The sequence below is a fragment of the Amblyomma americanum genome, chromosome 8, assembly GCF_052857255.1.
Source record: "Amblyomma americanum isolate KBUSLIRL-KWMA chromosome 8, ASM5285725v1, whole genome shotgun sequence".
Taxonomy (NCBI): domain Eukaryota; kingdom Metazoa; phylum Arthropoda; class Arachnida; order Ixodida; family Ixodidae; genus Amblyomma; species Amblyomma americanum.
The window spans coordinates 26,893,069-26,918,295 of NC_135504.1; the positions used below are offsets into that span (position 1 = coordinate 26,893,069).

Here is a 25,227-nt window from a genome sequence, read left to right on the forward strand (position 1 = left end):
TCGGACACGTCCCTGACCGGACGGTCTACTCTCGATGGTCGCCAAGCAAGCCAGCTTCGCGGGCCTCGGGCCCCTCTTGGACTCCGACCTGGGCGCACGGCGGCGGTCGTCGGCGACCGAGGGCGAACCGGGCGTGCCTCTCGGAGAAGGCAGCTTCCAGGTGCTGCTCCTGGTCGCCAGCATGGTGGCCGGAACCACCTTCCTGCTGCACCTGGTCAGCTTCCGGCTCACGACGCGCGTCATGGACCACTGGTGCCGGCCGCCCGAGGCCTTCTCCAACCTCAGCGCGGACGAGTGGCGCGCCCTGGCGCTGCCCGTCGAGTCGGACGGCAGCCGCAGCCGCTGCACGCGCCGCGAGCCCCCGGACGCCGACGAGAGGGCGACGGGGGGACGGGTGGTGCCCTGCGAGGCGTGGGACTTCGACCTGGAGCGCTACGGCAACAACATCGTCAGCGAGTGGCGGCTCGTGTGCGACCGCCGGTGGCTCGTCGAGCTGGCCGTGCTCACGTACATGGCGGCGTGCGTGGTGTGCCTGCCCCTGGCGGGACTGCTGGCCGACCGCGTGGGCCGCCGCGTCGTCATGCACGTCTCCCTCGCGGCGCTCCTCGGCGCGGGCTTCGCCACCAGCCTGGCCAACTCGTACCCGCTGTTCGTGGCGCTGCGCATCGTGGTGTCCACAGCGAGCAACGCTCTGTGGCTCGTACTCTTCTCGGTGCTGTACGAGGTGAGGAGAACCTCCACGGCGACAGGTATTCAGGGCCTCTCCTCCCGATTCCGTGGCGCTGCCCTAACGCCGCGCAGTGCACACTGGTCAGCATTCAGTGATGTCGCGCATGGCGACACTGTAACGGGCCGCTCTGGGTGATGTTCTAACAGCGTGGTGACGTCACGCGCTCTCTAACAGCTGTGCAAAACGCAGTTATGAATAAAAATTGAATTCACCAGCCCAAAACTGGCGTCGCGTTGAATCTGGCGTTACAAAGTGCTAAGTGCCCCGCAAGTTTCTTAAACCCTGCAGCGCAAGGACAATCTCTGGATTGTCCGTCTTGCGCTGGTGCGGGACCAGCCGCGGCGGATCAGTGGGCTCTAGAGCGCTCGGCTACTGATCCGGAGTTCCCGGGATCGAACCCGACCGCGGAGGCTGCGTTTTTATGGAGGCAAAACGCTAAGGCGCCCGTGTGCTGTGCGACGTCAGTGCAGGTTAAAGATACCCAGGTGGTAGAAATTATTCCGGAGCCCTCCACTGCGGCACCTTTCTTCGTTTCTTCTTTCACTCCATCCTTTACCTCGTCCCTTACGGCGTGGTTCAGGTGTCCATCGATATGAGAGACAGATACTGCGCCATTTCCTTTCACCCCAAACCAATTATTATTATTATTATTATTATTATTATTATTATTATTATTATTATTATTATTATTATTATTATTATTATTATTATTATTATTATTATTATTATTATTATTATTATTATTGGTGCGGGTGTTCGAAAAGTGTCGTCTCCAGCTCATCGCCCAACTCTCTGCTGTGACCGAACTATAGGTGAGCACGCCGTCACGCCGCGACGCCTACTGCTTCGCGGCCATGGCCGTGGCGTCCGTGGCGGCACCGGTCACCATGCTGGCACTGTCGGGACTGCGGCTCCGGTGGGAGTACTTCCACCTGGCGCTCATGGTCCCCACGTGCGTGCTGGCCGCCACCTACGCCACCGTGGGCGACGACTCTCCCGCCTGGCTCATGGACAACGGCTGCTACCGGGAGGCCGAGTCGGCGGCGCTGCGGGCGGCGCGCCTCAACGGGGCCTCGCTGGACGACTGCCGCGCTTGGTTGTCGCGCGAGGGACGCCGCATCGAGCGGCGAGTCAGCGAGTTGTTTTTCGAGCGCTCCCTGTTGCCGCCGATCCTAGCGCCCAGCGTCCGCCGGCGCCTTGTGCTCGTGTCGTACATGTGGGCCGCCACCAGCTTCGCCTTCAACCAGGTCCGCAGGCGGAGATTCACTATAATTTAGTGTGGTCGATCGAAACAACGTCATTAGACACCTTTACCATACCGTGTAGCGTGTTAGCGTTACTGTTACAGGAGCACCGGGAGCCCGCCCACTGCCGCTGAGCACGCTCTGATTGGTCCCGATGTTGCAAGCGCGCAGCTGCCGGGTACCTGGCGCCATCTGGAGCCTTCAAAGTGATTTGCGCAAGCAGATTGTCTGCGCGCGGGCTCCCGGTACCCCGGTAATGCTAGCACGGTATGATAACGGTGTCCGTTAGGCACCTTTAGCATACCGTTTACCGAGTTACCGTGACAGGAGTACCGGGAGCCCGCCGCCGTCAGTGCACATGCGCAAATCGCCTAGAGGGCGCCAGATGGCGCCAGGTACCCGGCAGCTGCGCGCAAGCTTTCCGCATCGTGACCAGTCAGCGCATGCGCACTGCCGGTCGGAGGGATTCCGGTACTCCGGTCACGGTAACACGGTATGCTAAAGGTGTCTATTATTTCATTCAGGTTTACTCCCCGTGACGTCACAGGCGGTGGCAGCTGAAAAGGGATTAACCGTAGCTTGGTGGGCTTGGTGACACCGGTTACAGAAGGATGCTTATCCCGATTCTTTTTGCCCAGATCGCCTGCCGGGCGCACTTCGCCGTGGGATCAACGGACCCTCCGTTCGAAAGGACTCCTGAAGAGCATGCGCCGACTGACCTGGTCATCATGCCATCGCCACGGCTGACCCAAGAAACAACGCCCTACGTGCATCAAGCCTGTCAGCGTATCAGCTCTGTGACATCATCGGATAGCGACCACTTCAGGCATAAATACTGGACGCTCTTGCAAGATTCCTTCAGTGGGCTTGGTGACACCGGTTACAGAAGGATGCTGATCCCGATTCTTTTTGCCCAGATCGCCTGCCGGGCGCACTTCGCCGTGGGATCAACGGACCCTCCGTTCGAAAGGACTCCTGAAGAGCATGCGCCGACTGACCTGGTCATCATGCCATCGCCACGGCTGACCCAAGAAACAACGCCCTACGTGCATCAAGCCTGTCAGCGTATCAGCTCTGTGACATCATCGGATAGCGACCACTTCAGGCATAAATACTGGACGCTCTTGCAAGATTCCTTCAGTGGGCTTGGTGACACCGGTTACAGAAGGATGCTGATCCCGATTCTTTTTGCCCAGATCGCCTGCCGGGCGCACTTCGCCGTGGGATCAACGGACCCTCCGTTCGAAAGGACTCCTGAAGAGCATGCGCCGACTGACCTGGTCATCATGCCATCGCCACGGCTGACCCAAGAAACAACGCCCTACGTGCATCAAGCCTGTCAGCGTATCAGCTCTGTGACATCATCGGATAGCGACCACTTCAGGCATAAATACTGGACGCTCTTGCAAGATTCCTTCAGTGGGCTTGGTGACACCGGTTACAGAAGGATGCTGATCCCGATTCTTTTTGCCCAGGTTGGTGACAAGTATCTAACTTCTTCTATTAGAGATGATACAGTCATATTGACGGTGTTGCCAAGCCCACAGTGTTTGTTTGGTCTATTATGTGACTGTTTACATGTGATCAGGTTATTGCTACTAACATCCGGAGACATAGAGCTAAATCCTGGTCCTACTTCTGATTCAGAGTCTGAGACACAGTTAAACAACCAATTACTTAAGAAAATTTTGAAAGAGCAAACAAAGACTAATAATACTCTGGCTTCGCTGACTAGTAATCTGAAACAGGTAGAATCGACAGTCGAGAATATTCAAACCAGGATTACCAAAATTGAGAAAGAACTGTGCCGAATTGAGAATTGTGAGCAAAGGTTGCAGAAAGTGGACGAAGCTTGCAATAACACGAACAAACTAGTTCTTGAGTTAACCAAAAAGGTAGATGATCTCGAAAACAGAAGTCGTCGCAACAATATCGTATTATATGGAGTAAAGGAAGATCCAGAGGAGGACTCAGTAGAACTGGAGCGGAAAGTTAACGAAGAAATTTTTAAAAAGATTCTAGGTGTTGAAGTAAACTCAATAGAGCGTATTCACCGAATTGGCCTAAAACATGCACAGCGACATCGTCCGATCATTTTGAGGTTTTTTAACTACGTAGACAAAACAAAGGTTATGTCTTCCTGCTTCAAATTAAAGGACACAAAAGTAGCTATATCGGAAGATTTTTCAAAAAACATTCGGGATATTCGTGCAAAATTATGGCGTTCAGCGGCTGAAGAAAAGAACAATGGTTCTAAGGTTTCCCTTCGTTTCGATAAGCTCAAAGTTGATGACAGGCTGTACGTATGGGACGCAACGCGCAATCGCAGAATAGAGTTGTCCAAATCATCTGCGCCTGCCCAACCCGAAACTTCCTCTCATCGACCCACACGTGCGAACACGCGTAAGCTAGATAACAAATGACGGGAATCCAAGACGCTACGGCTTGTTTCCTTGAACGCACGCAGTGTACTGAATAAGATCCAGAGCCTTGAAGATATAATTCTGACCTATCAACCACACGTCCTAGTGGTAACTGAAACCTGGCTGCATTCCGATGTGCAAAATTCAGAAATAATGCCTCCTTCGTATACGCTTATCCGTAAGGACAGAGGATCAAGGGGTGGCGGAGTTGCAATTGCAATAAAAAATAACATTAAATTCACACGCTTAAACGGCATCAGTGATCATGAAAGCATATGGTGCAAAATAAAGTTTTTTGGAAAAACTATATTACTAGGAGGGGTCTATCGGCCTCCGAATGCTCCTTATATGATTATTTGCTGCAAAATACAAATTCGCGTTCCAACATCCTTATAACAGGAGATTTTAACCTTCCAGGAATTAACTGGTGCAGCCTTTCACATGACGGCAAAGATTCCAAAAATGCTGAGTCATTACTACTAACTGCATTTACGTTTTCGTTAACCCAGTTGGTTTTGGATGCTACAAGAATTTCCAGCTCTGCTGTACTTGACCTTGCGTTTGCAAGTAGCTCGCTTCCAGACTGCTCAGTCAGTGTCAAGGACGGTATATCTGATCATCAGTTACTTGTTCTTGAGTGTCCTATTTCGGGCTTGCGATCGTATGTTAAACCTTCTGACACATTTGTAAGAGACTATACGCATGCTGATGATGACGGAATTATTAGTTGTATGGAATCTTTATTCCCTTCCTTTAATGAGACAAATGACGTTAATGTGCTGTGGACAAAGTTTAAAGACATAGTCATGCACTGTGAAAGCACCTACGTGCCTTTGAAGAAAAAGCGCATCAACAGGGAGTACCCGTGGATGGATCGTAATCTGATACATCAGAAACGCAAAATAAAACGCTCTCGAAAACGGGGTGACAGGAAACAACTTGCAAGTCTAGTACGCACTTTCAAGGATAAAGTGCGCGCTGCAAGAGATCAGTTCTTTTCTTCCACATTGACTTCTTTCATGTCAGAGCAACCAAGGAAATTCTGGCAATATTTATCTAAAGATAAAAGCGGCATCACAGAGATCAGAACGTCTGGCACAGGCATTGACGATCCTTTGACCATTGCTAATGAATTTAACGCCTTTTTTCAATCGGTGTTTACCATAAACGCATCGCACGCGCACTTGCAACCTTACACGCTTCGTAATCCGATGCCCGAAGTAGATTTAAGCAAAAACGGCATCCTTAGTCTTTTACGTAATCTAGACATAAAAAAGTCATCAGGTCCGGACAAAATATCTAATGTTTTCCTGAACAGATACGCAATCTGGGTAGCAGAGTACTTATATGTAATATATAAAACATCGTTAGAATCCTGTGTGATACCAGATGACTGGCGCCTTGCAAGGATAGTTCCGATTCACAAATCTGGATCCCCTCTAGAACTAAATAATTACAGACCAGTTTCCTTAACATCCACAACTTGTAAACTGCTAGAACATATTTTATTTAAAGCGATTATAACACATTTAGAGAATAACAATTTACTTCATGCAAATCAACATGGATTTAGGGCTGGTTTATCCACAATAACACAGTTAGCTGAGATAACGGATGATTTTATGAATGAGCTGAATATGAGGGGTCAAATCGATGCAGTGTTTCTGGACTTTTCCAAAGCGTTCGATGTAGTTCCGCATGCCGATTTAGTAACTAAACTGCTCTCAATGGGCATTGAACGCAATATCATCCGTTGGATAGAATCTTATTTGTCCTCAAGAAAACAATACGTTGCTGTTAAAGACTGCGTTTCTAGTACACTGGAAGTGCACTCAGGGGTGCCACAGGGGTCAGTCCTCGGTCCCTTGTTGTTCTTAGTTTATATCAATGACATCTATTTATCTGTTCAATCGCCTGTGAAGATCCGGTTGTTTGCGGACGATTGTGTTATTTATACTAATGTAAATCATCACTCCGACCAAGTAAGACTTAATGACGCGTTGCACTCAATTAGCGTATGGTGTGAAACATGGGGACTGAAGCTAAACACTTTGAAGACGGCAGCTATTACATTTACCAACAAGAAAGAACCCTTAGATTTTGCTTATATTATTAATAATTCTTATATTCATAAAACCCAGCGAGTGAAGTATTTAGCTGTTACACTCACAAGCAATTTAAATTGGGAACCCCACATAGAAAACGTTTGCAGCAACGCGCTAAAAAAGCTGGCATTTTTGAAACGGAAATTGCGCCGTACTTCATCAACCGTTAAGTTAACAGCATACAAAGCTCTTGTCAGACCAAAATTAGAATATGCGGATTTAATCTGGAGCCCTCATCAAAAATATTTAATCAAGAAAATAGAAAGAGTGCAAAATTTAGCTTTGCGGTTTATATACTACACATACTCGCGTTTTTCAAGCGTGTCCGTTCTTCGCGACAGGGCGAAATTGAAAAAACTAGTTCATCGCAGAATTGTATCTCGCATCAAATTTATATATCAGCTGTACCATGGTCACTACAAAATAGCGCGTGAATGTTATTTACCCGAGCCCCCCATGCGCTCTGCTCGTACAAACCACAACAAAACAATTAAGCAACCATTAAGTAACCTTAACATCCATCAATATTCTCTTTTTCCCCATGCAATTTCACTATGGAATAAATTACCCGAAGAAGTAGTTAACGCTAAAACAATAGAATCGTTCGTTCAGCTTTCAAATAACCTTTTCTTTGACCTCTAAAATTGCCGCAATGAGAGCAGTTTCTTTTGCGTTACGCTTTTTCATTGTTATTTTGTTTACATATTGCACTGTTGTACGTTCATGTTTATTTCTGTTACGTATAGTGTTACAAAGATGTATGTACATGTTTATTGTGTTCTTAATTGCTAATTGGCAATGGTAATTTACGTTGTTGTATGTACCCACTCCTGCTTGGGCCCGAATAGGGCCTGCAGTATTTGTAAATAAATAAAATAAATTGGAGTTCCAAACCGTGGGGCCATGAATATCGATCGACTTCATTGGCAGGGCGGGAGGGGGGAGGCTACTTTGAGGGGCATCTGACGGCCTTGTTGTATTCCATGACAGCTTCGTAAGAACTGAGTACAAAACATGGCAAGTGGTGGACGTGATGCGACGGTGGTAACCGTTCATGCTGACAAAAAACACCGAGACAGACTCTAAACTTTTGGCCTCACAAGACTGCCACATTAATTCACTTAAAAAAGCAAATTAATTCGTCGAAAATAATATTCGCCGAGAAAAAAAGAAACTCTTCTGAAATGAGCACAGAAAAAAGTCCGCCGTATGTCCAAAACATAGAAAACGGACAGTTCAACTCTTTATGCCTGTCAAAATTTCTAAAAGGCATTGGCGTCCTTTTGTTACCTTTGAATTAAGCAGCTTACACAACAGACCGTATTTTGCCCAATAAGATTTAAATTCACTATGGTTTATAGTTTATGGGGGTTTAACGTCCCAAGGCGACTCAGGCTATGAGGGACGCCGTAGTGAAGGGCTCCGGAAATTTCGACTACCTGGGGTTCTGCAACGTGCACTGACATCGCACAGTTCACGGGCCTCTAGAATTTCGCCTCCACCGACATTCGACCACCGCTGCCGGGATCGCACCCGCGTCCTTCGGGACAGGAGCCGAGCGCCATAACCACTGAGCCACCGCGGCGGCTTTAAATTCACTATCATCACGTGACATGGCTGTATGGGTTACGGTGATGGCGACATATAGTCGTGGCATGAATTATCTGTCACCAATAGCCAGTTAACTTACCCATACCACCCATGTGTTTGGCGCACTATGACCCGGGTTTCCGCTACGCCAGAGCACCCCCATCGCACCTCCCCTTTGCAACTACTCAGGTCAACCTGAACGACCTCCTTCCCGTGCGCAAATCGTTCGCGGCCGTGGGCATCGTGGCCATGGTGCCCATGTACTTCGCTGCCTACGCGTGCGTCGCTCGCTTCGGTGCCCGCCGGGTCAACGTGATGGTGGCGCTCCTCTTCAGCGGCTCCTCCGTCATCCTGGCCGGCACAATCGGCACAATGAGGCTGGACCCCATCAGCAGCATGCTCATCGTCTCGCTGCGCATGCTGGGTAACCTGGTCGTGGTCCTGGCCTTCGTGGTCACCGTGCAGCAGTACCCGGTGTCTGCGCGCTGCACCGGAATCTGCGGTGGCTTCGCCCTGGGCCGCCTCACGGGCTCGCTCGGCGAGATCCTGTTCCGGCTGGCACCGCAGCACCGGCGCGATGTGGTTCGTATGGTTTTGCAAGCGAAAAGCTTCACCACGCTAGGTAAAGCAGTCGCCGCGCAGGCCGGAGAATGACCTTGAACCACCTTCAGCCCAACCACGTTAGCCGTGTAGGACCATATGTGGTACAGTTACGGTGTCGAACCTTCGACCCCTGACCTTGACCCATGACCTTTAGTTGATATTTGAGATTGAGTGACCTTTAGGTCGACCTTTGACCTTGAGAACATTCGATGGGGTGATGTGATGCCAGGTAATGGCATCCGATGGGGTGTCGTAAGACTAAGTAATACCACGTCATTAGCCACGTGGTCGTGTGGGTATATAAAAACGGCTGCCGCGAGCGTGTAGCGGTGCTGCCATGGACGAGCCTTAGCCACTTAGCAAGCGTCCTTGCTTTTCGCTGAATTTCGCGGTTAGCCAAGTTAAGCCACTGCCAATTTTTCTCCCTCGTTCTAAATGAAGGCTGTCGATGCTATATATGGTGACAATGTACACGGGGGCATCGAAAATCCCAAAATTATCTGAGAAGCACGTGCTATAGCTGTCACTTATACCTTGATGTATAAGTGCGAGTATGCCAACTAAAAGCAAATGCCGCCATTTATAACGAGATATCGCACCGACCAATGCGGCGGTCGTGCCGTATTTGGTTAGAAGCGGGCGAGCAACGCACATCCCCGGGTAGTAAAAATTTCCGGAGCACTTCACTACGGCGAGCCCGAATCGGCTTGGGAACTCCCAAACCAAACCATGTTTGGGAACTCGTCTCCCGGCATTTTCTACTCTGCACAACGCTAAAAGAGATTCCCTAAAATGCCCTCTATGCGTAGGTTTTTACAGCCTAGCCCGATAAACGGCAGCGTACGCACGGTAACATACACATGGCCCTCCAATTTAAAAATCATCATCATCATCATCAGCCTTACTACACCCACTGCAGGGCAAAGGCCTCTCCCATGTGTCTCCAATTAACCCTGTCCTTTGCCAGCTGCGGCCACCGTATGCCCGCAAACTTCTTAATCTCACGCGCCCACCTGACTTTCTGCCGCTCCCTGCTACGCTTGCCTTCTCTTGGAATTCACTCCGTTACCTTCAAGGACCAGCGGTTATTTGCTTTCGCATTATATGCCTTGTCCAGGCCCATTTCTCCCTCTTGATTTCGACTGGGATGTCATTAACCGGCGTTTGATCCCTAGGTGTCCAACGATATATGAGACAGATACTGCGCCATTTCCTTTCCCCAAAAACCAATTATTATATTATTATTTGATCCCTCACCCACACTGACCGCTTCCGGTCTCTTATGACGTTACACCTATCACTTTTCTTTCCGTAGCTTGCTGCGTTGTCCTTAACTTAAGCTGAACCCTATTCGTTAGCCCCCACGTTTCCGCCCCGTAGGTGAGTACCGGTAAGATACAGCTATTGTATACTTTTCTCTTCAGGGATATTGACAAACTGCCATTCATGATGTGAGAGAACCTGATGATGATCATGGATTTTTGTGGAGCAAGGGCATCTGTGGCCAAAGAGCGCCATGGCACAAGGTATTTTTCTTCATTTCACCCTAAATAAGGCGAGCACCAGACCAGAGGGAAAGCTTGTACCCATTGTATCACTGCTGGGTACCCGGCGGCACTGGGGATCGAACCCCGCACCTCCCACATGCGAGGCGGATGCTCAGACCACTAGGCCACCGCTGCTATCCGAGAGAACCTGATATATGCGCTCCATACCATTCTTATTCTAGTTATTTCCCTCACATGATCCGGGTCAGCGGTCACGGCCTGCAATACGACACTGTTTAAACTAAAGCTATAATTAAAGCTATCGTTTTTTGTAGTAGTCACCTACGGGGCAGAAACGTAGAGGCTAACGAAAAGGGTTCAGCTTAAGTTAGGGGCAACGCACCGAGCTATGGAAAGAAAAATGATAGGTGTAACGTTAGGAGACCGGACGCGGGCAGAGTGGGTGAGGGGACAAACACCTGCTAATGACATCCTAGTCGAAATCGAGAAAAAGGCAGATTATAACCAACCCCTGTATATAGCGTTCATTACGAGAAAGCATTCGACTCAGTGGAAACCTCAGCAGTAATACAGCCATTGCGGAATCAGGGTGTAGATGAGCCTTATGTCAAAATACTGGAAGATATATATAAGAACTGTATAGCTACCATAGTACTCCATAAAGTCAGCAATAAAATTCCAATGAGGAAGGGCGTCAGGCAAGGAGACACGATCTCGCTAATGCTATTCACCGCATGTTTACAGGAGGTGTTCTGAGGCCTGAATTGGGAACAGCTGTGGATAAGAGTTAATGGAGAATATCTTAATAATCAGCGATTCGCTGATGACATTGCATTGATGAATCACTCAGGAGATGAACTGCAAATCATGATCAATGAGTTAGACAGACAGAGCAGTGCGGTGGGTCTAAAAATTAACATCCAGAGAACTAAAGTAATGTTCAACCATCCAGCAAGGGAACAGCAGTTCACAGTTGGCAACGAGGCGCTCGAAGTGGTAAAGGAATACTTAGGGCAGGTAGTGGCAGCTGATCCGGACCATGAGAGTGAAATAACTAGAAGAACAAGAATGGAGTGGAGCGCATATGGCAGGTTCCCTCAGATCATGAATAGCAGGTTACCAATATCCCTCAAGAGAAAAGTGTACAAGAGCTGTATATTACCGGTACTCACCTACGGGGCAGAAACCTGGAGGCTAACGAAAAGGGTTCAGCTTAAGTTAAGGACAGCACAGCGGGCCATGGAAAGGAAAATGATTGGCGTAACGTAAGGAGACCGGAAGCGAGCAGAGTGGGTGAGGGGACAAACGCGTGTTAATGACATCCTAGTCGAAATCAAGAGGAAGAAATGGGCTTGGGCAGGGCATGTACTGCGAACGCAAGATAACCGCTGGTTCTTAGGGGTAACGGAGTGGATTCCAAGAGAAGGCGAGCGTAGCAGAGGGCGGCGGAAGGCTAGGTGGGCGAATGAGATTAGGAAGTTTGCAGGCATAAGGTGGGCACAGCTGGCAAAGGACAGGGTTAACTGGAGAGACATGGGACAGCAGGCCTTTGCCCTGCAGTGGTTGTAGCCAGGCAGAAGGTGATGTTTTAATCATCGTAAAACTGTACATTCTACGTGGTACCAATATCGTGTCCATTCCATTCTAATCAGGCGGTGTGCGTGGTGGGCATCGTCATGGCGCTGGCTGCCGTCGCCGCTGAGTACCTGCCGGACACGGTGGCCGCGGAGCCCCCCGGCGTTCAGGACGCGGTGTCTGCGCAGACCCGCCAGTACACCGCGCCCAAGGCCGACGACGTGCGACGCTCCATGCAGCAGTCCCTGCGGCCGCTGCCCAAGGGACCCAGCCGGATGCTCAGGTCCATCCGACGCAGTGCCTCCAGGGACGAGGGAGCACCCGAGCAGTACTCCGTCAGGTTGTCCTCCATCTCACGCTCCTCAATCGGCCGCCAGTGAGGAGACGGACAGCGCCGGACATGACTATACGCGGCGGCGCCTTTCACGACACTCCCATTTCTTTCTCCAATTTCTACTTCCTCGATGCTTGTAACGCTTGTGATACCGTCTTCCTCAGATATAGTCCACCGTTTGCCGCATGTTACTACGATTTGAATTCTCGCTTCGCCTGGAAGGATTTCGTGAGACAGACCTGGCTTGTCGACACGACCCGTCATGTGGAGTTTGTTTCTTGCTGGGATTTGTGCGTGTGTGCTTTTTTTGTTAGCTGTGCTCCGACATCCCGCGTGGACATTGCGCTGCGCGCTGCCGTGTGACACTCTTGGAATTGCATACGGTTGGTCGCTGTATTCCCATGCTTCGCGATGCAGCGTCTCGTTCGCTTGCTTAGGCGTTGCAAGGAGACTCCAATGTTGCCTCGTTCACGGGCATGCAATGTTGCATGGGGCTGCAAGCCGCGAGACAGCTCGTAACTGCGGACAAGCTGCAGCAGCACCCAGAACAGTGCGACCGCGTCGCTGTTCCCGCGCCTGTGGCACACGTGTGATTTATGGTTTCAAGGTGTTATTTCAAGGACTCATTGCCATTGGACACTGGCGTATTTCAAACTGACAGTGCCGAAGGAAACTCCTTCATATGCTGAGACGTGGAGATGGGAGGACATCACTTCTGAATTCCCACTGCATAACACACTGCCTAAAAGCAAATATTTGAAGCGTGGTCCATACTAGGTAGGAAATGCAAATGGCGTGTCGATGGAAATTCGTGTAGCGGGCTAGAATGGATGCGTGCTCTGGCTTTGTAGACCATCGCATGCCAGGAATAGATCAGCTGGTGCGTCGAGCTATATATTGCCTACCTTTTTATATTGTCAGAACGGGTGCCATCGTCCAGCCATTATCCAGGCATCATCTCGCTCCCCGAGATCAGCTATACGGGAATAGACTCTAAGCTGAGAGATAATGCTGTCTCAGCCGTGGACAGTAGTGCCTCAGTATGGAGCCCATGTCTGGGCCTACCTGAGAATACGCGTTATTCCATGACTCCCTCACTGTTGTATACTCCGAGAACTGATGAAGAGCCCGACTCTGGACTGTTGCAGGCTACGCTAAAATATATTTTGCAGTTGGGGGATAGCGAGTGGTGTGTTCGCAGAGTGCCTCGGCTTGGGGGAAAGTTTCGGGCCGTATTTCGACGGAGGCGAAATAAACGACCGTGCGCTGCGATGTGCGCACTCTAAGGAACCCAAGGTGGCCTCAATCCGGAGCATTCCACTACCACGTCCCTGATGGCCCGCGTGTCGTTTCGAGACTTCAAAACCCGCAATTTACGAAGTTGCAGACAGCTCTGGGCTTGGTTTCGCACATTTTGGCTCAGCAGAATGAATGCACAACCGTAGTGAGATAACTCGCTGTGCCCATGTTATTACTGGGTCCCCGATTAGCGAATACGGCACGTGTCATGAAACGGGACCTCTTATATGGCCCTCTGAGGTAGAGGGGGGGGGGGGGGGGATAGGCTACTACATGAGGCAGACTGCGAGAGAACCCAGTAGGTAGTCCCTTGGCTCTGAAATGAGCCGCTACTCGCTTCGCCACCTGCCAGGCCCCATCTTCAACCCCATACCGCTCTTCTTGTGAGGGCGCTCTGCTAGCCTACTCCCAGTCAACCAGCGAAGACTGGTCATCCAGCAAAGACTGTTAGGAGCACTCACGGAGAGCTAGAGCGATATCGCCACGTAGACCGGCTCTGCCATCGGCCGAAGAATTGGGGCCAAGTGGCTGAAAGTCGACAGCGTGTCTGGGCGGCTGCACTTCTGCCGACTGCACTGTACATTTACTTTAAGGCTACGCTATGAAGCTCCGCAGCTGAAACAAGTGAGCTGCAGCCCACTTTTTAATGAATAGGTGTTTACTCGACGGTGTTGTTGCAATGCTGGCACCCTATCTGCGCTGTTACATTAGAGTATCAAGCACTCCGGAAGATGCAGGAACACCTTTGTGCCTTGCTGTCTCCTATTTGGTCCTAATCTAAGGAATAAATGCGACGTCTGATTGTGGAGCTGAAATTAGCGTAATGGGCAGAGCGATGAATCAACTGCAATGACTCGTGCGTGATACATGTGCTCTGGTTTTGCATCATGGTCCTTTAATCAGCGTACACCTTCAGTGCGATGTCAGTGCACGTTAAAGATCCCCAGGTGGTCGAAATTATTCCGGAGCCCTCCACTGCGGCACCTCTCTCTTCCTTTCTTCTTTCACTCCCTCCTTTACCCTTCCCTTACGGCGCGGTTCAGGTGTCCAACGATATAAGAGACAGATACTGCGCCATTTCCTTTCCCCACAAAACCAATTATTATTATTATTATTATTATTATTATTATTATTATTACACCTTCAGTAAAAAGAAACAAATCTTCGAGTTCGTCCTACCCAAGAAAGTTACGTAACAGCTTAGGCTGGCGCGGATATTCCGAATTCAGGGCAAAACGTATAAAATTCAAAAGGAGTCTACCCATAAATGCTGGTCACTACCTCCATGCAGAAAAGAAAAAAAAGCGTTTAATTTTAGGACGACGTAAGTCGCGGCCGTGCCTCCTTGTTTGTTTGCCTGTTTGTTTTTGCTAGGGTTGAGAAAAGTTTGGCCAGTTTGGCTAAGAGCTAACCCGGGCTTGTAACAGGTGAAGATGGATAGAAATCCCAGAGCCGTCGCCCTCCCCAGAGTAGAAAAAACTACGGCCATAGCTGTAAAACACTGCGGCCAATGGGAATTAAAAGCGATTCTCTCACGAAGCGCGCCGCTAGCGGAACAGAAGCCGATGCTTTCGCTGCTAAGAAGGCTGAAGTGCAGAGTGGCAGGCCAGATACTCATTTTTTTCCGGCCAACACCTCTGCCTTTCCCGTCAGTAAACCCTCTCTCTCTCTCTGCCCGTGACAATGCAGCGCTGGTTGGGGCTTTGGCGCCAGCTAGCGGCGAGTTCGCGAACTTCCAACGATGTGCTGGCGTCCAGCTCGCAGGACGAAACATAGGTGCCGCCAGCCGTAGCTGTGACGTCATAAAAAAAAACACGAAAGCGCGGAAACTCTCAAGTCAGCCACGCGCGGCAAAGAGGCGGTAAGCCGCGTGACAACGTGTGCTGCTATGTTGCTGTGCTTTCCAGCACTCCCCGAGGGAACAGCAACAGACATATATAGAGCGCAGGGATTTGCCGGGGAGGACGGGCGAGTGGATGAGAAAAGCGGACATTGACGAAGGGGAGGTTGAAAGATTGGTAGAGGAAATGAAGGAAGGGGTGAATTTGCAGAGGAAGAAGATAGTCATGCTAGACGCTTTAAGAGCGAAATTGAAGGAAAAGGAAAAAAATCAATCAACACTGGGGGAAGTATCGGCTAGGTGGCGCAAGCTGCCACCCGATACTAAACAAAGGGTATAGGCATTAGCATCCATCCATCCATCCATGTTTGGGGAGCGCGTCAAGAGGGGCCGTCACTCGCAAGAGCCGCCGATTGCAAGCTTCAAATAAAAAAAGAACAGAAATATTTAAAAAAAACAGACACCGACAAAACTAGAATATTCCCTCTGATGATGCGCTCCGTTCCAGCCTTCTCAGTCGACAAATATATTTTGCTTCGTATCACCCCCGCCTCAAGTCCAGTTTTCTTGGAAATTACTTTTAATTGTAAGGAAACTGTAAGACATCGTAAGATACTGTTACGAACATATTGGTGGTCATGGTAGACTATTCTTCCGACGCGTAGCGAAATCTTGCTTTTAAAGATTTTTCTTGTTCTCGCGCGCCGAGTAGTTACGACCGCCATAGAAAACCAAAATGGTGCGTTTTTGACAGTACACAGCAGAAAACTAAAGGCGTGCCGAGGGGAAATTGGCGGTAATACAGAGAGTTTAACCCAAACCTTTCCACCATTTTTAAAAATTGACTGTTTGAGTTATAAGAGAACTTTTTCGGCATAGCATTGTCAGCAGTGTAGTGCATCAGAATACAGCTAAGACGTGCTCACAGGCTAACTAGCAGGTTAACTAATATTGAATAGTTAACTTTTTAACTATTATCGTTAGGCTCCTTAATTATTTAGAGGCGTGTAGCCCACCGTAAGAAATATTCATATCGGTTTTTAGAATTTCGAAAACGCGGTTGGACACCTGAACCACGCCGTATGGGAAGGGATAAGGGAGGGAGTGAAAGAAGAGAGGAACAAATAGGTCCGTAGTGGAGGGCTCCGCAATAATTTCGACCACCTGGGGATCGAAATTATTCCGGAGCCCTCCACTACGGACCTATTGTTCCTCTCTTCTTTCACTCCCTCCCTTATCCCTTCCCATACGGCGCGGTTCAGGTGTCCAACGATATATGAGACAGATACTGCGCCATTTCCTTTCCACCAAAAACCAATTATTATTATTAAAACGCGGTTACCCTCGGCGCTGTGGCTCAACAAATTTTGGCTGCATCGCGCCAATATACGAGCATTTTCGAGAAGCTTGAACGCAAAGCAACCTCTCCAGTGCACTCAACTCGTCGAAGCAGTCAAAAATGAAATAGCCAAAGTTGAGGAGATCATTTCTGTAGAAACAGCAGAAGTAAATCTGGGACACCATGCTATATATATATATATTTATGATGTTGTTTTATAGTTATGCTTTAAGCAATATTCCAACAATTACGACAGAGCATTAGATCAATGCTTAGATGGAACGTTATACTAATGTTTAATAAGACATATAACATTGTTTTTCATTCTTAACATTATAATAAACGAAGTGCAACATTAGAATAATGTTCGAGATTTAAGCTGATGTTACGATACAACACATAACGCTCGCGGAAATTCTTCAAGCGCCGACCAATCGTTTAAAAAAATACTGAACATTATTGTCGTTGCATTGTTAATACTGAACTGCTCGGGACTGTTCAGTATTCTACTGTACTTCGGTACTGTTGAATAATACTGTTCAGTATTGTTAATACTGAACATTAATGTAACATTATTACATTGTTCTGTGCTACATGAGTAGGCAGTTGACCATGGTAACTCATTCGCGTTGTTCTTTTTTTTTTTTGCACCCGAGAGCCGCAGTATGCTGCTGCTAATATCCGGCAATCTGGAAACCGAAGGAAAAATGAGATCGCAACGCCTGACGCAGCCACCGAAGGGTTTCTTTTGAAGACCCTCGGCCTCTCTTGCCAAGGCGACGTAAGGACGCCCTTATTCGCGCATTCTTTTCACGCCAGGTACCGCTACGATCTTCTTTTAATCGCTCTATCTGCACGCCAACATCTCCGACAGTGGCGCTCCCTGACGCACTCGCTGGTAAAACTACAGCGTGTTTGGATTAGCGCGCTTTCGGCCGCCATTGTTAATTGCCCCCTTTCTTCTGTTCGTCAGCTGCTCCCCACAGCTGCGGTTGCTGCTTTGGCTCGATACTTCACGGCAAAACACCTTAGCGTATTGCAGTGAAGCCTCCCTCTCTTTCCTCATTTTTTTTTTTCGATTCCAGAGCTTCTGCCTCCACGGTATCGATCGTGCTTGGTTGATCGAAAAAGGGAAGCTCCCCATGCCCCGACATATTTTTGGGCTTCGGTTATACTCTTGCGGGGAGACTTCGTCCGTTAGTGAAGTACCTGCCAAGTCCCGTCAGGCTTTTGATAGGACCCTGTTGGCGATCGATTGGCTGACATATTTAAGATATAGTAATTCATTTTAATTTTTCTCTCCATCTGATCATCTGAGGAGTTAAGCACGTTATGGCATCAGTGCAAAAAATAAAAAAAAATTCGGAGTCCTTTGTGGACGTTTTACTACATTCAAGGTAGCACAAACAAATGGATCAGTGCGCAAAATCCTCAAAATTTTCCGCGCTGGTCGCTCCTATAGCCATCCTGGCTTGTGTACTTTCATCACAAATGAATTCGCGGAGTGCCGTATGGGATAAAAACAGGCACGCATTATAGACATACAGGTCTACACTCTTCGGTAGCAACTCGCACCTATTTCAACTATTTCATCTCAAGTATTTCAAATAATTAATTTGACCTTTTCGCTTCGGCAAGAGCAAGCGCGAAATGGCGAGACGAACCGGCGTCCAGTAGGCCCGACATATCTAATAAGTTTGTAAGTTTATTTGAGAATTTAATTTACACAGTATACAACTGCCTCGGTGACCAGTGTTAAATGTGACACAGGAGGTCGCCTGACTACGCTTTTCTCACCATGCGTTCTCTTCAACCGTGCGAACAAATACGTATGCGCAGAACACTTTCCGTAAAGAAAAAAAAATAAAATCTAAAATAAGTTCCAATCGTACGCTATGAAGGACGGAATCTGCGGCAGGAACGCGCGCTGCCTGGAAACGTGAGTCCCGCAATCACAACGGGCCTGAGAAATTAAATTAAATTGATCGGATTCGACATGAAATAAATTCCAGAATCTCAACTTCAACCGAATGCGCACACCAACCGCTGCACGCCATTCCTCAAACAAAAGGAAATACCTCGGTGCTGCCGTTTGGTATCATCATCAGTCTGCGTCCATTGAGGGACAAAGGCTTGTCCTTTGTCCAGCGTCATCTGCAGCCGCACTGTTCCCGCAAGCTTCCCAATTTCCACGTTTGCCCACTTCTGGTACGTTCGCGTTATCTTAAAACCCATTCCGTTTCATGAAAATACCAGCGGTTATCTTGCCTTCGCATCACATGCCTTGCCCAAGCCCATTTCTTCTTGGTTTCGACTAGGATGTCATTAACACGCGTTTGTTCCCTCACCCGCTCTGCCCACTTCCTGTGCCTTAACGTTACACCTGTCATCTTCCCCTCCATAGCTCACTGCCCTGTCCCTAACTTACGCTGGACCCTTTTCGTTAGCCTTCAAGCTAGGCATAAGTAGGTCTCTGCCTGTTTTAAAGCATTGAAGCGTCCAGCTACGTCACTGGTTCCAGAACTTCGAGCCCCAATTCGCTGCTACAGAGCGATATATGAACGGTTTCGGTTCCCGGCCTGTATCGAGCGGATGGCTCTATAGCGGGGCACGCCCAATCGAGGCGCCGCCGTGTGACCAGCATCGACCCCTTTCGGCGATTCGCTCCAAACTACCCTCTTATCTAAGTGGGGAGTTTAAAAATGGTACAAAAAGGGAGTACAAAAGGGTAAAAGGGTGTAATAAGAGCGTATAATCTCATTTATTCCCCAACCGAAAGGAAAACGCCGTTCAAGGGGCGCAAGGCGGGTGAGCGAGTAGCTTGCAATGCGGGCAATATTATCTTCTTTTGCATGTTTAGCTACCAAGCATAAAGCAGGGGGTGAATCAGGGTATATATCCACCGATGATGCTTCCTTAAGTTGGGAAACACTTTACGAATTTTGTAGCCCTGACGAAAAAAACCACGTGCATGGTTTCTCGTCCACCATTCTACACGCGGAGATGACGATGTGCGGCTGCATCAGTAGAGAGTTATAGCATAGCCTGTAAAATACCGTGTTTGTCAAACATAGGGGGCGCTCCGGACGTCGCAGAGGTAAAGAGTGCAGAAGATAAAAACTAGATTAAATCAAAGGAAAAGAGGCAGACTGTAGAACTACATAGAAATTGGAAAAGACAAATCAGGACGGTAAATAGTCGCGGCTGCGTGGTACTCATAGTCGCTGTGTGAGGCCGGCGTCCGCGGATGAGAAAGTGCCCAGAGAAGCCCTGGAGTGAGGACAGATGTGGAGGCTACCCTACAATATCGGCTCAGTGACTCCAGTCGACCAGCTAATCAGTACGGGAAGTGTTAACATATACTTTTCCGAAAAACTATAGCAGGGTACTTTTCTTCTCTCCTTGGCAAAATCATCCTCGAATGTCTCCAATTTCGGTTTAGTTGCCACATCCTTAAAACCGGCCACTGCCTCGCTGTTTTGAAATCCCAAAGCGTCTCGAATCTCTGCAGTTTAGCGGCAACTGGAGGGCGTGACACTGCACATGGATACGCTCCACCACTTGCCCGTCTCGCATACAGAGAAAGCCAACGCCATCTGTGGGTAAAACTTTACTCTCCAACCTTTCATCCTCCGGCACCGAGCCCTAGCTATAGGCTCTAAAAGTAAACCACTTTCCCTTTAAATGGCCCTGCCGCGGTGGCTCAGTGGTTAGGGCGCTCGACTACTGATCCGGAGTTCCCGGGTTCGAACCCGACCGCGGCGGCTGCGTTTTTATGGAGGCAAAACGCTTAGGCGCCCGTGTGCTGTGCGATGTCAGTGCACGTTAAAGATCCCCAGGTGGTCAAAATTATTCCGGAGCCCTCCACTACGGCACCTTCCTCTTCCTTTCTTCTTTCACTCCCTCTCTTATCCCTTCCCTTACGGCGCGGTTCAGGTGTCCAACGATATATGAGACAGATACTGCGCCATTTCCTTTCCCTCCAAAAACCAATTATTATTATTATTATTATTTCCCTTTAAAAGCCAAACGCTGTTATGTTTCATGTGCTTGGTGCATTGTTATTTATTTCGTTATTCGAGAGTCACTTTGCATTGCGTCAAATGTACTGATTCCTGCTTTGTATTGATAGATTTGACCGTTTGTAAACACTGCTCCAGAGTGTTACTGTAAACGCATCCCTGCATTTCGTATCTTTACGTGGGGCCCAGAGCCTCGTCAGGCAGTTCTAACTGCATTGAGCTATGGGCTCAAGGATTTTTTGGTAATCCAAAAAAAAGGATGAATAAAATCACAATTCCAATTTCAACGCCGTCTTCAGAAGTCGCGCACTGTTGAAACGTAGGTCCACCTAAGGACGCTGCCTTAGTGTTCGCAACCTACGCGCCGTCGCGCAGAAACCCGATCACGTGGGCGCCGCGTAACCGGGCAACCGGCCCCGAAGAAAGTGTACGGAGGCGGCAGGTTCCGAAAGAAGGAGAGGCGCGCGAAACCGTTTCCTCGGACGGAAGCGCGTTTCCCCCCCGACTCGGGCCGAGAGAAACGGGTCGGAAATGAACCCCGCGCACGCAGTTACAGAGCGCAGGGGATCCGATTGGGCGCCGCCGGCTAAACGGACCGGGAACCTTCATTTGCTGCCCCGCTCAGCTCCGTGCAGTTTCCCCCGTGTCCCTGGCATGCGGTCCGTGCAGCCGAAATGTGTACGCCCATCTGCGTGGCCAAGCCGAATGAGGCTCCGTTAGTAGCAGAGAAAACGCGCCGCCAGTTAACTTATTTCCCTTAATCATGTCTCCGTGCGAACCGGTCTGCTTTCGTATCGCTTTATATATGCCTGCCACGCTGTTTTCTGAATGGCGGTGTTTCTTTTTTTTTTGTTAGAAATCACTACTTCACGAGGTCCAACCGGTTCAGCGAGTTTGATGATGATGATGATGATGACGATGAATTTTTAAGGCGCAAGGACATCTGTGGCCAAAGAGCGTCATGGCACAAGGTACTTCCCTTCTGCTCAAGGTGGCGTCAAAGACCCATTTCACAAGCATTTCACCCTAAATAAGCCGAGCACCAGACCAGGGGAAAGTTTGTACCCATTGTATCGCCAATGGGTACCCGGCGGCACTGGGGATCGAGTCCCGCACCTCCCGCATGCGAGGCGGATGTTCAGACCACTAAGCCACCGTAGCGGTGCTGCTCACCGAGTTTTTGTGAAGCTTGACCTTGAGGGTGACCTTGGTCAAACCATAAATAAGTAAATATATATTACCACGACTGCGATTGGAACCCGCGGCGACGCGAACAGATAGGCTTCGCTGGCCACTGCACGACAGCACTAGGCTATCGCCGCAGCCCATCACGCCTCGTGTTAGACTGCAACACACTCTCGCGCTGTGCATTGCACATCGTCGTCTTCGTCAACTAATACCACTATCGAACAAATATCGTCGCCAGACGTACCGACGACCCAGCAAACCAAATATAGATTACACGTTTTGTTGACTGTATGAGTATGCTGTTTTCCCATTCTGTCATATAGAGCCCCCACCCTATATACTTAAGGATGCGGTCATCATCATCATCAGCCTGACTACGCCTACTGAAGGACAAAGCCCCCCCCCCCCGTATCTCTCCAATTAACCCTGTCCTGTGCCAGCTGCAGCCACCCTATCCCCGCAAACTTCTCACTCTAATCCGCCCACCTAAATCTCTGCCGCCCCCTGCTACGCTTGCCTTCTCTCGTAATCCATTCCGTAAATAAATAAACAAACAACGCGAGCGTGGGAAGTGTTAATAAAAGGCAGGGAACGGCGGGAGGTGCCTGCTTCTTAGTTTGTTTTAGCGCACCGTTACCAGCCCCTTCGACCCAAACGACACCGACTGGTCGCGAATGCCACCGGCTGCCCCTAGACTGTCGAGACCGATCGCTGCTCTGAGTGCGCTGCCGTTCGCGAATCGCTCAGCGCAAGCACAGGCGTGTGACCGTTCTCGGCTGTCACCGAGCAGTCCTCATGAACGGGTCAAGTTGGGCGCTGGCACAGTGTGCACTTATTTTTATTTGTCTACGTAACCATCTGTCGCGTACCCACAGTGCCAGCACGCATTACAGTACATGGTGTGTAGCATGATCACCCGATGAGTCTCGCGATACTACAATGAGTATTCGTATGCGGGCAACGAACACGAGACGAACATGCTCTTCCCTAACAAAAACGGTCTTAGACAGTCTATAGACTTCTTATAGACTATATTGTCTTCCTGTAGATATTTCTTTTTGTCTCTTCATAGTCTATAAACTGTCTATAGACAAAAGTCCACCAAAAGTGTACGGCCATAAATCCATAGGTTGTCTATACACTGTCTATAGGATTTGTATTGCCTATAGACTGTTCTCAAGGGTTCGTCTATATAGAGAGTCTATATACTTTATAGACGGAAGTCTATGGGGAGTCTATAGACTGTCTAAAGAAATTTTTATAAGGATTGTGAGGGAAAAGCCGAAAGTGCGGCCAAACTGCCACGCACCGCAGCTTCAATTACAGCAGGATCACGGAAGACGACCACGCTGTTGTGCTTATCGTGCACTCTTGTTTATGTTATGAACAAAGGCGTGCTGTGCTTATCATGCTTGATCTTAATCAGAATCTGTCCGTATTTATCACATCAGCTGCAACCCCGGCAGAGAAACTTGCGCGACAAAGACACGATTATGTATAAGCATAGTCTATTCATCACCACTAACATTATGTTCTCGACTGCGCTGTGCAAGAATTTTTTTTCCTCGTTTGATTTTTTTTTCTCTTTGGAATGTAGTCCGCACAATGGCCGCACATTTTCGGTTTGGTTTATGAGGGTTTAACGTCTCAAAGCGACTCAGGCTATGAGGGACGCCGCAGTGAAGGGCTCCGGAAATTTCGACCACCTGGGGTTCTTTAACGTGCACTGACATCGCACAGCACACGGGCCTCGAGCATTTCGCCTTCATCGAAATGCGACCTCCTCGGTCGGGATCGAACCCGCGTCTTTCGGGTCAGCAGCCGAGCACCATAACTACCTAGTCACCGCGGCGGCTTGTCCCTAACTAAAGGTGAACCTTTCTCGTTAGCATACGTTTCTGCCCCATGGGTAAGTACCGTTAAGATACAGCTAAATGAATAAACATAGTTGTGCAGTACATTAGCCGTATTCCTATAACCATGCGTGGCCAATTAGTTATTGAAACACTGTACCCAAATTCTATAAAGATTCAAAAGGAGCACATTACAATGAAATGAGTGTACTCAAAAGGGTTTCTGAACAGACTCTTCAAGGAGTTTCTAAAGCAAGTCATTACATTGTTTCTTTTAAAAGACATTAGCCGTGTGCCTATAACAACACGGTGGCCAATTAGTTATTGAAACTCTGGACAAAAATTCCATACAGATCTAAAAGAAGCACATTAAATTCTATTGAGTAAATTTAAAAGATTCTCTAAAGAATCACAAAAGCAATTTTTGTAAGGGAATTCGCCTCCATCGAAATGCGACCGCCGCGGCCGGGATCGAACCCGCGTCTTCCGGGTCAGCAGCTGAGCGCCATAACCACTAAACCACCGCGGCGGAAAACTCGCCAGTCTGCCGCCGCCCCCACTGCCTCCCCCTGGCGGGGCAACGGCAACGCGGGCAGATAACTAAAAGGCAGCCAGCGATGCTTTGCAGTAAAGCACTGAGGTCTGTGACCCGGCGGTATTCCGCCAGGATGGAGAGGAGCAAAGTGAACGGGAAGGAGGGAGAAAGAACCGCACGGGTTTGGGCCCGCTGCCGCCATACAGCGTAGCCATGTTGGACCCTTATTGCCTCACGAGTACCGTGCAGTGCCGTCAAAGGCCGGAGACGGTCAAATTACACGGGCGAAACTTAACGACGCTGCGCCACTCCGGTTTCATCGTGTCAACTTTGAGTCGGCCTTCGCTCCGCAGTTCGCCTAGGGTGCAGCGTTTCTCTAGCAGGGTGGGGACACCGAATGTGCGATCTGGAGGCGCAATTCCGAATCACGAGGATCTGCACCGCCCCCTACAATGGAGCGAAAACTTTTAAAATCGAATCTTAAATAAGGTTTCGATGGCTGGAAGCAGTGCTAGACGCTCTCGTACGTCAAAGACGAGAAAGATACCCGCACAAATATTTTGATGCGGTTAATTAAGCGAGCCCATGCTCCAAAATGACGATGCAAAAAGAACGCTGCACTGAGGCACCCGACGTTCTTTCGAACAGACTTGACACTGTATCTGATTGATCTGCATGTCGTAAAGGGCGAATACTAAAGCTGGTATGTTACGCATCTCCGTTCGATGTGCAGGAGAAAAAAAGGTGCGCGTGTGTGTGTGGGAGACCGAGAGAGCACACTATAGTCGGATACAACTCAAGAACGAAGCGGCTCTTCCCCTTCAAAGAATGGCCTTCCAGCCAATGGCGTCAGCTAATTCTAATTACTCTACTAGCGTACCCCGATTATGGAGGGGGGGGCTATCCCCTTTCATCTACAACTCCCTGCATTGCCGCACCAGCAGGGTTATGAGAATCAGCCGACGCCATTGGCTGGAAGGCGATCCTTTGACGGGAAAAAGTCGCTTCGTTCTTGAGTTGTATCCGACTATAGCTGGAA

The 25,227-nt window shown here is 49.1% G+C and overlaps 2 protein-coding genes across 7 annotated transcripts in view; one reads left to right on the top strand and one right to left on the bottom strand.

Annotated features, from left to right (window-relative positions):
- LOC144101188 (RNA binding protein fox-1 homolog 2-like) overlaps positions 1-25,227 on the bottom strand; it is a 437,474-nt gene that overhangs the window by 382,496 nt on the left and 29,751 nt on the right. The gene's annotated exons all lie outside the window — the stretch shown is intronic.
- LOC144101474 (solute carrier family 22 member 6-like) lies at positions 35-13,314 on the top strand. Its single transcript, XM_077634656.1, has 4 exons — positions 35-724; positions 1,543-1,977; positions 8,282-8,674; positions 11,856-13,314. Exons 1-4 carry the CDS (start codon positions 35-37, stop codon positions 12,156-12,158), a joined length of 1,821 nt encoding a protein of 606 aa, XP_077490782.1. The 3' UTR covers positions 12,159-13,314.